At 41.7% G+C, this 16,398-nt stretch overlaps 1 protein-coding gene across 1 annotated transcript in view; it reads left to right on the forward strand.

Annotated features, from left to right (window-relative positions):
- The window catches only part of DMD (dystrophin), a 3,625,631-nt gene that overhangs the window by 1,590,643 nt on the left and 2,018,590 nt on the right, over positions 1 to 16,398 (forward strand). The window contains exons 31-33 of the mRNA XM_082246191.1: positions 2,916 to 3,026; positions 3,855 to 4,028; positions 6,400 to 6,555. Coding sequence (XP_082102317.1) covers positions 2,916 to 3,026; positions 3,855 to 4,028; positions 6,400 to 6,555 — 441 coding nt within the window. The remainder of the gene's footprint in view (positions 1 to 2,915; positions 3,027 to 3,854; positions 4,029 to 6,399; positions 6,556 to 16,398) is intronic.

Genomic DNA, 16,398 nt, shown 5'->3' on the forward strand with positions numbered 1-16,398 from the left:
TCTCTGCCTCTCTCTCTTTCTCTCTGGGTCTTTCTCTTTGTGTTTGTCTTTCTGAGTGTGTGTCCCTCTGATTCTCTGTCTCTTTCTCTCTTTGTGTCTCTTTCTCTGCGTGAATCTCTCTCTCTCTCTCTGGGCATTGTTCTTTCTCTATCTCTCTCTCTCTGCATCTATTCCTCTGCATCTCTCTCTCTCTCCCTCGCTCTCTCTTTCTCTCTTTATCTCTCTTTCTCTCTCTGTCTCTCTCTTTCTATCTCTCTCTTTGATTACTGCACTCCAGTTAAGCATGGGTAAACACTGCACTACAGAATAGCCGGTAAGCATATTGAACTTTGGGAAAGCAGGTGATTGCTGCACATGCTGAATCAGGAAAACACACTGCACTGTATATATTACTGGCTGCATGTAAGCAGGCCCTGCTCAGTCTCATGCTGGGGGGGCAGGACAAAGCTGCAGAGTGCGTGCTAGAACAGGGAGAGAACTGGAGCATGGCATCATGAGAATGGGCATGTCACAAACAGGAGTATTTTATCAGTACCAAGTGAAATTAGGATGGGGGGACAGTACTGTAAATGTGGTTTTTGAAATAATGAATGGGAGTAGCAGCTTTGCTGGGGGCGAGTGTAATGAGGGCACTGAAATTTTAGATTGTGCATAGTCCATTTTAGTGACATTGGGCCCCTTTACATGAACGTATAACATTTTTTTAAAGGTGATCCTACCTTTTAATCTAATCTCCTTCTGAAAAGGCTATTTGTCTTGCTGACACTGCCTCAAATGCTTCTAAAAACCCTTGGCCTAAACCATATGGTTCAGGAAAGTCAGAGTGAAGATAGAACTCAATTTTTTCATTGTTTTTAGTCAGTGACTCAATAATTGTTTTTAGAAAAGATTACTGTGGTTAAAACCAATAATTATAAATTCCTTGTAAAAATTATTAGCATTTCAGATAAACAACATGCTCACAGACATATGCATGCATAACTATGCCTATTCAAAAAGGCAGTGCAAAAAATGAAGATTTTAATTCCTAACAACCAGGAAGAAATAATCTTAAAAAATAAGACTACAGTAAACTGAAATGTGATTGGTTTCTGTGACAAAGTGTACTTAGCACACCATCTTAGCTCTTTGCACTTCCATAACAAATAAACCCATTGGAGACTATCAAAAAAGGGAATGTGGGGTAAGCTAAATGAATAGTACCAAGCAGACAAAAATTCCTACTGAATTATTAATTCTCATCTGACAAGCAGTGATTACTTCTGGAAGAGGCTACAGGTTCAGAATACATGACTCAGTAAACTGAAAAAGCCAGAAAATAATAAACAGACCACAATTCATACCTCAGCACCAGTTATAGTCACAGAGCTCTGATTCTGACTGCTACATTTGCTACTCTGATCAGAATCAAATAATATGTGAACACTATTCAAAAACTCATTCCATTTACTAACAGGCACAGGAGATAGCAGGAATATACACAAAATATAATGTTAGTAGAAATGACTTTATATGCTGCAAAATGTTGTATACAGTGAAAAGTTTTCTTTTGTGTCATATTTGAGGTTTCCAAAGCAACAATATTTTTGTGTAGATCCTAGATTTATTTTATTAGAGTTTAAATACAATCTTAAAATGTTTGGTAGATATTACCTTTTATTTTAAATAATTTTATTGCTGATAATAATACAAGTAAAGAATTGTATTTATATAGGATGCAATAAAAGTATTCATAAATCATTAAATGTTGCTAGGATGTAAATCTAATGTAAATATAGGATGTAAATCGAATAATAACCAATAGTTTTTGTTAGAAAGAGTGATTTATATTTGTTACTTTTATCAAAGAAATTTAACACATAGATGGATTTGGAAGATGATTTTTCATAAGCTGTGATCAATACTGATAACTAGACTAAAAAGCCAACTGTTGGGTGTAAGACTTTCAGGGAAGACTTGCAGACTTGAGACATATGGGACTAAAAATAAACCAAAGCATGGTTGCCGACACCTCAGTGGTAATAAACAGAGTTACTACTGTTAGTTTATTACCTCCCTCCCTCGATATATTAGCTTTTTAAATGGCTTATGTACATGGGAATTGCTTTTTAAGCATTTGAAGCTTAATTTCTTTAGATTTCTATTTATTTTAACAATCTATTATGGATGAACTTTAGAGGCTGCATTTTAAGTATGATGCATTGCTTTTGGATACTACTGAGAGCTTGTTTGGCTGTACTTCTCCTGTGGTTCACAGGAGTGCAGTTCGTTCTGTACTCCTGTGGCCCATTTTCAGCCGACAGTAGGCTAAAGCCTGCTGTTGACTGATGTCACATGGCCAGACCAGGCTGGAAAAAGATTGTGACCATATAGTTGTAATCCACCCATATGCCTGCACTGGCACCTGGCTCATCCTCTCAGCGAGCCACTGAGAGCCTGATCCAGCCGCTTCCACCCCATCCACAGCCCAGCGCTCCTGTGAGTCACCAGCTCTCTGCTCACAGAGCCCTAAGAACTGACAGTGGTGTTTGATCATTCAGTTCTCAGTTTTAGAGCTGGCTGGGGACAGACGCAGCATCAGACCAATGCTGCATCTAAAATAAAACTTCTCTTTTAAGTTCCCATTGAGCCCAATGAGCATGTAGCACAGACTATATTCCAAATGTCAGCAAACAATGCAATCATTTTTTTGTACAGGAATTGAGATCCACCCTCAACAAACTACTTTAGCATTGGTGTTAAGGCAACTAGGGATTTTACACTTTTAAAAAAATCTCATAAAATACAATTCTACAAAACATAATTTTCCATATCAACTTTTTACTTCCTATATTGTTACTTCTAGTTGTTAAAAAAATTCTAGATAATACATACTGTATGCAACATAACCTAATGCTTATCTATTGTTTCATTAGAAAATACAGTCGGAGTTATTAAGCCATGAGATTAGTTTGGATGAGATGAAAAAAAGAATCCAAGGAAAGGAAATGTCTAAAAAAGTTTTATTACAGATTGAAATTGCTCAGGTAAGTATTTTTTTTATTGTTAAAAGTAGGAGATACAGGCAGTGCCTCAAGTATATGCAAATATGTAAAGACAGTTACATACTGTAGTTCAACTTTTTCAGCCTGTGCGTTATTTCAGAGATTGAGAACATTTTAATTTCTATTGTCAATCACTTGAACTTGAGCAGTATTTTGTTATCAAAGCCTAATTAGTTTCATTCCTCCAAGTTGGCATTTGAGCACTGACCTAAATGATAAGTTCACTTTCTTAAAAAAAAAGTATAAATGCAGTTTTTTGCAGGTAAAAAAATGTACATTTATAATTTTTTGTAGTAGGAGCCTGGAAAGCATTGCACCAGCAATCAGCAGTACATCCCATACGGGAAAGCTGATACTCCCTGACAGGAAGACTCAGTAAACTACCAAGGTGCTTGTTTCGAACTGTGACAGCTAGTACAGGGAACTTCCCCCTGTACTGCTGTCATGGGGGGGGGGGGTAGCAGGCAGCAGCTGCAGCACTGGGAACATGTTCAATTTTCCACCCTAATATCAGGTGGAACATGTAACATGTTCCCAAAGGTAAACATATTCTTTAAGCATTCAACGATGTGAATACGCCTCTGGTAGTTACATCCAGTCCTATGTGACAAAGCACTAGGTAATAAGATATAGCAAAGTAAGACAAAACATTTTTTTCAAATATCTTGCTTAAATTATCAGTGTTTGTGAATTCATAAAAATGTAGATTAACACCGGAACAGGTGACTGGTGTAATAAATGCTTTTTATTATTTGTTTGCATTTCATGTTTTTTTCTATATTCTTCATATTTTATTATGTAATTTTCTAGAAAAAACTACAAGAAGTTTCCACTAAGTTTAGATTATTTCAAAAACCAGCAAATTTTGAACAGCGTCTTATAGAATCTAAAAGAATTTTGGATGAAGTGTCCTTTGAGTTACCAGTTCTGGAATTGGAAAGCGTTGAGCAGGATGCTGTCCAAACTCAACTGGATCACTGCATGGTAGGTTAATTCTCATACAATAAGGAACAATGAAAATGTGTCTTTTAGTGTAGCAACAATATTAGTTAGAGATTTGACTACCCTAGGTATGAGCAAATAAGGTAGTGATGTTATGTAGACTCTTGCCCTAAAATTGAAAGCAAAATACAATGCAAGCATTTGATAACTAGGCCTTTTTTTCCATCCACCAGGCTGTTATTATTATAGAGATTAAAAAGGAACTGTAATAAATACCAATTCTTGTACTAACTGCATTTTATTGTTAGAATGTTCTGTTTACATTTATGTTTAAAAAGTTTATTATCCATACACATATATTATTTGCTAGGCTTTTCTTCCTCAAATCCTTTACCATTCTTTTACAATGTAAAAAAAAAAAAAAAAAAAAACTATAGTGAATTATAAAATGGCCTGTGCCAATATCTACACCTGATTGCTAAATTGTCTTTTTTTTTTTCACGATAAGACTTCATCTTTGTTACATACTGTTTATTTATTTGTAGTTCTGAAAGATGCTTTCAGACCTCCTAACACAATCTAAAAATTCACCATGGTAGGCATTTATATAATAATTTGGTCCATAGCATTAGATTGTACACACTTGTTATTTATATAAGCTTTCTTATCATTTGAAATCCTTAGTTGCTGCAGCCTATATACTATTGTATTATGAACTTTGTGGTTTTAACTAGTGTATTTCTCAATTATTGTGCTTAATGAAGCAGCAGACGACAAATGTATATTTAATCTGTTTGTTTGTGAGGTCATTAAAGGGTCCAGTAAGCATAGCCAGGGGTAAATTATGCAAAGCATTTAGGCTGAAGATGAGTTTAAAATACCATCTCCCTTTTTTTACACTGTGGCTCTGTAAAACAAGTGGTAGATTATGCAGATTGTTTTAATTAAAATGTTATGAATTGTTGATGTTAAATCAATACTATTTTATAGATTTGAAGTAATGAATATACTATAGAGAAAATGTAATAAAGAATTTAACATTCTGTAAAGTTTGTTGAGCAACTCTCAGCAAAAAAAAAAAAAAACCTGAACAATAAACTATACTAAAAATGCACTTATTACAGTTATTCAACTCAATGTATTATTAATATCATTATTATTTCTATTAATTTCTACTGTTTTTGAAAGATGACAAAAATTAGAACGACTTGTTTTACATTTACTGTCTGTATCCTTTATTTTTTTGCATATTTCATAAAGAATTGATTTTGCCTAACATGAGGGGGATTATTTTTATGGAACTGTGGCATTGTATGTTCTCATTTTGTTTAATGATGGTATTTAAATTTATTCCAGAACATAAACCAATGTTAATCTTTCAAATATGTTTCTGGTTGATATTATGAGGTTTTGTAGTATATAAAACACCTCTAAACAGTTTTGGTATTTTTTAAGTGTTATCTAAAAATTAATCAAACCTAAATATGCTCTGCTTATGATTCACTTCCAAAATCTGGTACACAGCATTAATAGTTGTAATATTTTGTACATTACCACTTTTAATTAAATCAGTGTCGCTGGTAAAAATTGGATACAAATCTTGGCACTTTTTTTTTTTTACATTTTAATCATGATACATTAAGATATAATTCAGACATCTGCTTTTTTATATCAGCATTGAACCGCCTTTAAACAAGCAGCATGTGCCCTTTAGGTGAATCCAATCCAACCAACACCACAGGTTGTTCTCCTTGCTGACATTATATTTTGCCTTGTACAAATTTTTGTAATATGCCCCCACTTTCCTCAGTAAAAACTGTAGATGGAGAAATACAACTACAGGTGAAGCCAAACTTTGAAAATGCAAAGTTGCATGTTACTGGCTTCTGGTTTTCAATAACAAAATATCAATGAATTCAGCAATAAAAACTGCTTCAACCTGCAAGAATAGGGCAATATTTTGCCAGGAATTGTCTTAATCAATTAACATTTAACCAACTCCAACATGCTGCAATGACTTTATAAAAATGTTTAGGATAAGCAGAGAAACCAGGAGGTGGAGGAGTAGCCGCTCCAACTGAAATGTTCTATTGCATATAGTATAATAAATATAAATAATTTGCTAAAATAGGTATAATAGGCTGTGGGTAAGACATGGCTACAATCAACTGTTGCAGTACTGACTGAGTGACAGAATGACCATTTATTACACAGCATTTTATTTGTGCTTGGTATAATGTTTTAGGGTACACTGTGGGAATAGACTTCAAACTGTTTGGCAACAATTTCTAGATTAGCATGTGTACTAAGAATGTATACAGCCTACAGTAGTTGCATGCAATGTTAAGAGTTATTAATGTGATTAATAAATTTTTAGATGCCTAAAAATAATAACTGTTTTTCTATTTTACAGAAACTTTACAAAATTTTAAGTGAAGTCAAATCTGAAGTGGAAACAGTGATAAAGACTGGTCGTCAAATAGTTCAGAAACAGCAAACTGAGAACCCAAAAGATCTTGATGAGAGGCTAACTGCATTAAAACTGCAATATAATGAGCTAGGAGCTAAGGTACCTTTTGATCAAATTTTAATTGATGCATAGCAAAGTGCATGTGAAATCACTGGGCTTATCTTTAACATTAGAGATGAGTGAAAAATTGAATCCTCTGGCGATTTGACAGAGCAGACCCCACTGCTCTTCCTGGCATTATACTACACTGGTAAAATAATGGCCGAAAGGACCACTTGACAGTTCACTCTAATGCTTTATGGAAGTATCCCACCTCGATCAACAAAAGGAAAAATGTGTTCCCAGGCAGCACCCTTTCCTCACCTCCCGGGTGATCTCTAGTCTACTTTTAAAGAAAGCTCCAACTTCAGCAGCCCCCCTCCTAAAATCCTCTGATCCACCCCCCCCCCCCAAAAAAAATAAATAAAATTTCTCCCAACATCTAATTTTTTCATACATACTTTATCACAAAGTACACTGATCAAATAAATTAACCACTTAAGCCCCGGAGGATTTGGCTGCTAAAAGACCAGGGGGTTTTTTGCGATTTTTTACTGCATGACTTTGACGGACAATTGCGCGGTCGTGCGACGCTGTACCTAAACAAATTTCACGTCCTTTTTTTCCCACAAACAGAGCTTTCTTTTGGTGGTATTTGATCACCTGTGCGATTTTTTGATCATGCGCTATAAACAAAAAAAGAGCGTAATTTTTGCAAAAATAACAATATTTTTCACTTTTTTTTTTATATGAAATTCCCCCCCAAAAAAATGTAAAAATCTAAATTTTTTAACATTTTCGGGCAAATTGTTTTACGCTACATATGTTTGGTAAAAAAAATCGCAAAAAGCGTATTTTGATTGGTTTGCGCAAAAGTTATCGCGTTTACTAACAAAGGGAAAGATTTTTGTCATTTTTGGTGTTTTTTTTTTTAACGAGTAATGGCGGCGATCTGCGATTTTTTTTTGCGGTACTGCGACATTGCGGCAGACAGATCGGACCCTTGACTGACATTTTTGACACTTTTGGGGGGACCAGTGACATTACTGCAGTAATCAGTGCTATATATATGCACTGTTACTGCAAAAATGACACTGGCAGGGAAGGGGTTAACTTTATTGGACAGGGAGGGGTTAAGTGTGTCCTAGGGGCGTGTTTCTAACTGTGCAGGGACATTGCTATTGGTGTAAAAAAAAAGATCAACGGTCCTACATAGTAGAACCGTCTGATCTTCATTTTTACACCAGGGAGAATGACGGGCGGCTTGTTTACATAAGCCGCTCCGCCTTTCTCCCTTCACCGGAGCGATCGTAGTGTGACCGGCGGACATTGGGTCCGCCAGTCACATGCACTGACTTGTCTGTGAATGAGCCGCGACGGACGCGCGCCTCGGCGGGCGCGCGCCCGCCCGCAATTGGCTCGCAAGTCAGTGACAGGCGAGTGATGTATCCATACGTCACTCTGCCTGGCCGGGGCTGACCGCCGCAGTATATAGTCGTGCGCCGGTCGGCAACCGGTTAAAGGAACACTTTTTAATCAATGTATTGCATCAAGTCAATTAAACTCCTGGGATATTGATCTGGTCAGTTAGGTAGCAGAGGAGGTTGGTAATCAGTTTCAGCTGCTTTTGTGTTAATTAAATTAACAACAGGTGCACTAAATGGGCAACAATGAGTCAACTTCCAAAACAGGAATGGTTTTGCAGGTGGAGGCCACTGACTTTTTTTTTTCCTACTCATCATTTCTGACAGTTTTCCACTAGTTTTTCATTTGGCTAGGGTCAGTGTCACTACTGGTAACATGAGGCGATGCCTGGACCCTATAGAGGTTGCAAAGGTAGTCCAACCCTGCCAGGATGGCACATCAATATGTGCCATTACCAGAAGGTTTGCTATGTCTTCCAGCAAGTCTCAAGAGCATGGAGGAAATTTCAGGGGACAATCAGTTAGTGTAGGAGAGATGGACAGGGCCGTAGAAAGTCCCTAACCTATCAGCAGGACCTGTATCTGCACTGCCAAAACCCTACAAAATGACCTCCAGCAGGCCACTGGTGTGAATGTCTCTGACCAAACAATCAGAAACAGACTTTATGAGGGTGGCCTGAGAGTCCGATGTCCTCTAGTTGGCCCTGTGCTCACTGCCCAACACCATGGAGCTCAATTGACATTTGCAATTGACCACAAGAATTGGCAGGTCGGGCACTGGTGCCCTGTGCTTTTCACAGATGAGAGCAGGTTCACACTGAGCACATGTGACAGACGTGAAAGGGTCTGGAAAAGCCACGGAGAATGTGAAGCTGTATGTAACATCGTTCAGCATGACCAATTTGGTGGTGGGTCAGCGATGGTCTGGGGAGTCATATCTATGGAGGGGCGCACAGACCTCTACAGGCTAGACAATGGCACCCTGACTGCCATTAGGTATCAGGATGAAATCCTTTGAACCATTGTCAGACCCTATGCTGGTGCAGTGGCTTCTGTGTTCCTCCTGGTGCGCGACAATGCCCTGCCTCATATGGCAAGAGTATGCAGCCAGTTCCTGGAAGATGAAGGCATTGATACCATTGAATGGCCCCCACGCTTGCCTGACCTAAAACCAATAGAACACCTTTGGGACATTATGTTTAGGTCCTTCCAATGCCACCAGGTTACACCTCAATCTGTTCAGGAGCTCAGCATTGCCCTGGTCCAGATCTGGGAGCAAATACCCCGGACACCATCTGCCGTCTCATTAGGAGCATGCCTTGACATTGTCAGGCATGCATACAAGCAGGTCGGGCGCATACACACTACTAAGTACCATTTTGAGTTGCTGCAATAAAATTTCAACAAAATGGACTAGTCTGCTGCACAATTTTTTCACTTTGATTTTCAGGGTGTCTTTGAATTCAGCCCTCTGTAGGTTGATAATTTTCATTTCCATCAAATAATGTGGAATCCTTTCATTCCCAACACACTAGCCAGTCCATATCAGTATAGATATTCAGCATGATATTTTTTACCATTAATATCTGATGTGTTTTCAAAGTGTTCCTTTATTTAAGGTAAACTGTCATTGACCAAAAAGAGTTAAAGGCTAGTGCTAAAATTGGACTCCAAATTCAAAATTGGAAAATTACTGGTAAATAATATTTACTTCTTTTTTTTTTGGAAAGTAGTCAGTCCAAGGTATTTTGTAATAGGCATAGTAAATTTTTTGAAGTTGTATTTTTGCCACAATTCTTTGAAAAAAGATGTAAGTAAAAAAAAAAAGAAGAAAATTGTCCTATCATTGTCATTTTAACAAGTTATTTCTCATACACTGCATAGACATATTTAGAGTTACACCTCAAAAAACATTCTGCTACTCCCACAAAGTATGGGGATACCACATGTTTGTGACTTTTTCAAAGCCTAACCGCCTAGTGGGGACCAACATCCAAGGAGCACCTTCAGGCTTTCTAGGGACATAAATGATGCATCTAATTTACTGCCTACACCAGGACTATGGAAACAACCACAAAATGACCACCTTTGGGAAGCAAACACCCCAAGGTATTTTCTAGGAGGTATAATGAGTCTTTTGAAAATGTCAGTTTTTTTGCCAAAAGTTTTTTATGTGGAAAGAAAAGGAAAATGTATTTTGTCAATAATAAGATATTTTTAAGACACAGCATAGGCATACATGAATTACACTTCAAAACACATTCTCTAACTTCTACTTCTTATGTACCAAACAATGCATCTTGTGCATCAGAAAAATCAACCAACACTGTCTAAAAAACAATGTACTGTAATGGTCACTCACTCTGTATGAGTCATCAGGGAATATAGCATAGTGTAGCTTCACCTACAGCATCCCCTGTTCCTAAAAGCCTAAGCAAGCCTAATTTATTGGTACGTGGCAGCCCCAATTGTTATGTTCACTGGCCAGGAAGTACAGGAGGCTAAACAAAGGATCAAAAAAAGAGTACCTGTGGTTCCAGGAGTGCAGTTGTCCACACAGGATGGGTGGGACTGGTGTCTTTAGAAACATAGACAGTGTTACATGCAGATGGGTCAATACTGGTAGCAGGCAGAGATGTGATAAGCAAACAGACAAAGGATTGGTCAAGGCAGAAATATGTTTGATAAACAGGCTGAGGTCAGTTCAGATTGAAAGCATTGCTGTGGTCAGTATGCAGGTAAAGGATAAGTCCAAGCAGCAGGCAAAAATAGGGTTAATTAACAGACCAGGGTCAGTTAAGGCAACAGGCAGTGATGCGAAAATTATGCAGTGTGATATTCTGGAGGTATTGCTCAGATGTAGTAGCCTGTTGGTCTCTGGTTAAACCCGACACAGAGATAGAGGCTTCTTCCCACCCAAAGCTCTTTGAAGCCTCCAGACTCCAGACTATGATCTGAGAATTTCAAAACCCAGGGAACAACAAAAGCTTAGTTTTCTCCACCCTGAAACACTACTCTGGAGCCCACCACTCTGCATTATAGGGAACCCTGTTTTGTCTTAAATCCCACTACTACATTGGCAGGGCCTTACACTGTCACAGGTTACAGATTAGTCCAGGCTACAGACAAAAAACATGGACAATAAACAGGCCAAGTTTAATTCAGGTAGAAGGAAGAGATGTGATCAGTATGCAGGCAAAAGATCAATCCAAATGGCAAGCGGAAACATGGTAAATTAACAGGCCAGGCTCAGTTCAGGTAGCACACAGAGGCAAATAGTTGGTACATAGGACATGAGATACAGACAAAATTCAGGTAGTCAGACGTAGGAGAACAACTTTCAGCATATCGTCAGTAATATTAAAGTGAGGTATGGTAGTGATGGAAGCAGTCTCCTATGCAGAGGACAGGTTGACAACACTAGGGACAATAGTAATGTGAGTCATTCCTTACTCCATTTCTGGTACATACATTATATTTATTTTTGGGGTTTTCATGTTATTTTAGTAGGGGTGATAATATCTTGAAAATGTCTAACATGCAGCCTGTTGACTGCATCAGAACTAAGGTTTTTAGGTGCAGATAAAACTAAATGGCAGTATCTCGGCAAAGGAAAATCCAGAGGATGCTAGCTGTGTAGTTCAAAAATAAATAAAAAAATCTTTGTTGCTTAACCACTTCAGCCTCGGAAGGTTTTACCACCTTAATGACCAGGCCATTTTATATGATACGGCACTGCATTGTTTAACTGACAATTGCGCGGTCGTGCTTTTTCCCCACAAATAGAGCTTTCTTTTGATGGTATTTGATCACCTCTGCGGTTTTTATTTTTTGCGCTATAAACAAAACAAACCGACAATTTTGAAAAAATATATATTTTTACTTTCTGCTATAAAACATTCCCAATAAAAAAAAAATAAAAATCAAATGTCTTTATCAGTTTAGGCCAATTTGTATTCTGCTATATATTTTCTGTTAAAAAAAAATCCCAAAAAGCGTATATGAATTGGTTTAAGCAAAAGTTATACCGTTTACAAACTGTGGGATAGATTTATGGACTTTTTTTTAATTGTTTTTATTAGTAATGGCGGCGATCAGCAATTTTTAGTGGGATTGCGACATTGCGGCGGACAAATAAGGCACAGTTATAAGGCACAATAAGTGACAGTTTTTGGGGACCAGTGACACAAATACAGTGATCAGTGCTAAATAATAAGCACTGTTACTGTATAACTGACACTGGCAGGAAAGGAGTTAACATCAGGGGTGATCAAGGGGTTAAGTGTACTCCTGAGGAATGTTTTCTAACTGTGGGGGGAGTGGACTGACTGCAGTAAGAGAGAAATTGGTGTTCCTGATTACTAGGAACACACCACCTCTCCCTTCCTGTCTGACAGACTGGCTCCCGCTGTGTCTAATCAGGCCCCCCTGGAGCCTTAAGGCAAAATCACTTACATATATGTGATTTTGTGCTTAAGGACAGCCCTGCTGCAGTATATGTACAGTGGGTGGTCCTTACGTGTTTATCCACTTAAGGACCACCCACCGCACTTATACTGCGGCAGGGCGGCCCTCCTGCACAAACCGATGTAGGTATATGTCGGTCGCATGCCTGCAGCTAGAGGGCGAGCGCGCGCCACCGCCGGCACGCTCCTGCCCCCCACTCGGCAGCGAGGACTCCGATGCACAGGGCAGGCCGCTCCGATTGCCGCCTGACACCTGCGATCATTCCCCACTGAGAGAAAAGGTAAGGAAAAGGTAAACACAGCTAACCGTTCTTCTCTCTGAAATGATCACAGAGTGTCTGTGATCCTTCTATATAGGAACACAGGTCTCTGTGATCATTTCACAAGCAACGCCCCCATACAGTTAGAAACACTCCCCTAGGTACACATTTAACCCTTTGATCACCCACAGTTTTAACTCCTTCCCTGTCAGTGACACCAAAACAGAGTTGGTCTTAATTGGCTCCACTTTTACATTTGGCGCTTTCAATGCAACAGAATGTAAAAGTGTATCATTTTAGAACTACCTGAATTTAGTGCATGAGTCAGAACCAAAAGGGTCGTTAATAGGGTTGAGCGGACACCTAGATGTCCGTGTTCGACGGGTTCGGCCGAACTTTAAAAAAAAGTCCGGGTCCGTGTCCCGGACTTTTACCGAACTTTTCCCGGACACCGAACCCCATTGAAGTCAATGGGGACCCGAACTTTAAGGCACTAAAATGGCTCTAAAACACCAAAGGAAAGGGCTAGAGTGCTGCAAATGGCAGCAAAACGTAATTAAGAGCATGGCAAGTGCTCTGCAAACAAATGTGGATAGGGAAATAACTTAAAACAACAAAAAAAAACAGAAAAATAAAACAATGTTCTTCTTCATCTCTGAAGGACGAGGCCCATATGGAGTAGGAGGGAGGTTGAGGTGGTGGTGGATGTGGCGGTGACATAGGCGTGCGCACAGGGTGTGCTGGGTGTGCCTGGGCACACCCTAATCACCTAGGGCACATAGCATTGCCAGTGAGGAGATGGGAAAGATCTCCCTGGGACCTGCTCTGCTCTATTTCTCCTTGCCTACAGGTACATGGCCCCGATACATTACTCTCCCTGCTGGCAAACACATGCATGTGTATTTCAACTTTGGGGTGCACACCTTAATGCAATAGGCTGCGCACACCTATGGGCGGTGTAGGTGGAAGCGGCGGTGGAGGAGGACCAGGGCCGGATTAACAGCATCATGGGCTTGGTGCTGAGGATTTTGAAGGGCCTTAAGGGCCGTGCCTTGCCATGCACCCAGAGGAGGAAGGGTGCAGCCATGCATGCCTAATTCAACATGGGATGCTGTCTCTGAAGCCCATAAACACATCCATGCATCGCCAACTGTCCCTCCTTGTCCGGCCTTCACGCTGTGTGGGGAGGTTCTGAGGGTGCTGCCTGGGGAAGCGAGCATAGAAGCCAGACTTCTGTGTTTACAAGTGACAGAAGAGCGGTAACAGTGAATATGGCCAACCCGGAGCCTATATAAAAGGTAGGGGCCTGGAGCTGCAGCTCCAATAGCCCCTACATTAATCTGGCCCTGAGGAGGAGGACGAGGTAGCCAACACTGCTTCTTTTCAAAAATTTTAAATGAGGGTACACCCCAAAAGAGTGAGAAAGAGCAAAAATGGAACAATGGGTGGGTAAGGTCGGTATCCATTGCTATTCTGCATAAGGTACGGAAAAGTCCCGTGGGATCCATGCCTGGTTCATTTTAATGAACGTGAGCTTGTCCACATTGTCTCTGGACAGGCGGCTGCGCTTGTCTGTTATAACGCCCCCAGCCGTGCTAAATACCCGTTCAGATAATACACTGGCTGCAGGGCACGCCAGCACCTCCAAGGCGTAAAGGGCAAGCTCAGGCCATGTGCCCAATTTGGAGACCCAGAAGTTGAAGGGGGCAGACCCGTCATTCACTACATGTAGGCGTGTGCACACATACTGCTCCACCATGTTGGTAAAATGCTGCCTCCTGCTAAGACGTTCCATCTGAGCTGCTGGTGCTGCTGTTTGTTGTGGCGTGCTGACAAAGCTTTTCCACATTTCGGCCATGCTAACCCTGCCTTCTGAGGTGCTGGCGGTGCCCTGGTTGCGTTGGCGACCTCCTCCTCCTCCTCCTCTGCCTTGTGCTTCCACTGTGGCCCCGCTGTCAGATGGGAATGCCAGCAGCATGGCGTCTACCAGCGTGCGCTTGTACTCGCGCATCTTGCGATCGCGCTCCAGTGAGTGAATTAAGGACGGTACGTTGTCCTTGTAACGGGGATCCAGCAGCGTGGCCACCCAGTAATCAGCACAAGTTAGAATGTGGGCAACTCGGCGGTCGTTGTGGAGACACTGCAGCATGTAATCGCTCATGTGTGCCAGGCTGCCCAGAGGCGACGAAAGGCTGTCCTCTGTGGGAGGTGTATCGTCCGTGTCCTCTGTATCCCCCCAGCCACGCACCAGTGATGGCCATGAGCTGGCCTGGGTGCCACCCTGCTGTGAACATGGTTCCATCTCCTCCTCCAGCTCCTCCTCCTCCTCATCCTCCTCATCCTCCAGAACTGTGCCCCTGCTGGACAATTGCGTCCCTGGCGTTTGCGTGTGCAGGAACCCACCCTCGGAGCCCCTTGCGAATGACTGCCCTGAAAGCCTTGGAAATGTTACCTCTTCATCCTCCTCCTCCTCCTCATCCTGTGCCACATCCTCTTCCATCATCGCCCGAATTGTTTTTTCAAGGAGGCATAGAAGTGGGATAGTTAAGCTGAGAACGGCGTCATTGCCACTGGCCATGTTGGTGGAGTACTCAAAACAGCGCAACAAGGCACACAGGTCTCGCATGGAGGCCCAGTTATTGGTGGTGAAGTGGTGCTGTTCCGCAGAGCGACTCACGCGTGCGTGCTGCAGCTGAAACTCCACTATGGCCTGCTGCTGCTCGCACAGTCTTTCCAGCATGTGCAAGGTGGAGTTCCACCTTGTGGGCACGTCACATATGAGGCGGTGAGCGGGAAGGCCGAAGTTACGCTGCAGCGCTGCCAGGCGAGCAGCAGCAGGGTGAGAACGCCGAAAGTGCGCACAAACGGCCCGCACTTTCTGCAGCAGCTCTGACATATCGGGGTAGTTTTTAAGGAACCTCTGCACCACCAAATTCAGCACATGCGCCAGGCAAGGGATGTGCGTCAAACCGGCTAGGCCCAGAGCTGCTATGAGATTTCGCCCGTTATCGCACACCACCAGGCCGGGCTTGAGGCTCGCTGGCAGCAACCACTCATTTGTCTGCTGTTCCATGCTCCTCCACAACTCCTGCGCGGTGTGTGGTTTGTCCCCCAAACAGGCAAGTTGTAAAACTGCCTGCTGTCGTTTACCCCTGGCCGTGCTGAAGTTGGTGGTGAAGGTGTTACGCTGTCCGGATGAGGAGGCGGTAGAGGATGAGGAAGCGGAGTAGGAGGAGTTAGGAACAGGAGGCAAACTGAAGCGCCCTGCAATCCTCGGTGGTGGAAGGACATGCGCCAAATTGCTATCCGCCTCAGGCCCATCCGCCACTGCATTTACCCAGTGTGCCGTTAGGGAGATATAACGCCCCTGACCGTGCTTACTGGTCCACGTATCCGTAGTTAGGTGGACCTTGGCACAGATGGCGTTGCGCAGTGCACACCTGATATTTTCCCCCACTTGGTTGTGCAGGGAAGGGATGGCTTGCCTGGAAAAGTAGTGGCGGCTGGGCACGACGTACTGTGGGACAGCCACCGACATAAGGTTTTTAAAACTGTGCGTCTCCACCAGACGGAATGACAGCATTTCAAAGGCCAATAATTTTGAAATGCTGGCATTCAGGGCCAGGGATCGCGGGTGGGTAGGGGGGTACTTCCTCTTCCTCTCAAGTGTTTGGGAGATGGAAAGCTGAACGCTTCCACGGGACATTGTGGAGATGGTTGTTGGTGACCCAGGTGGTGGTGTTGCTGACAGAT

This window comes from Pelophylax lessonae (genome assembly GCF_965119305.1).
Source record: "Pelophylax lessonae genome assembly, chromosome: 2".
Lineage (NCBI taxonomy): Eukaryota > Metazoa > Chordata > Amphibia > Anura > Ranidae > Pelophylax > Pelophylax lessonae.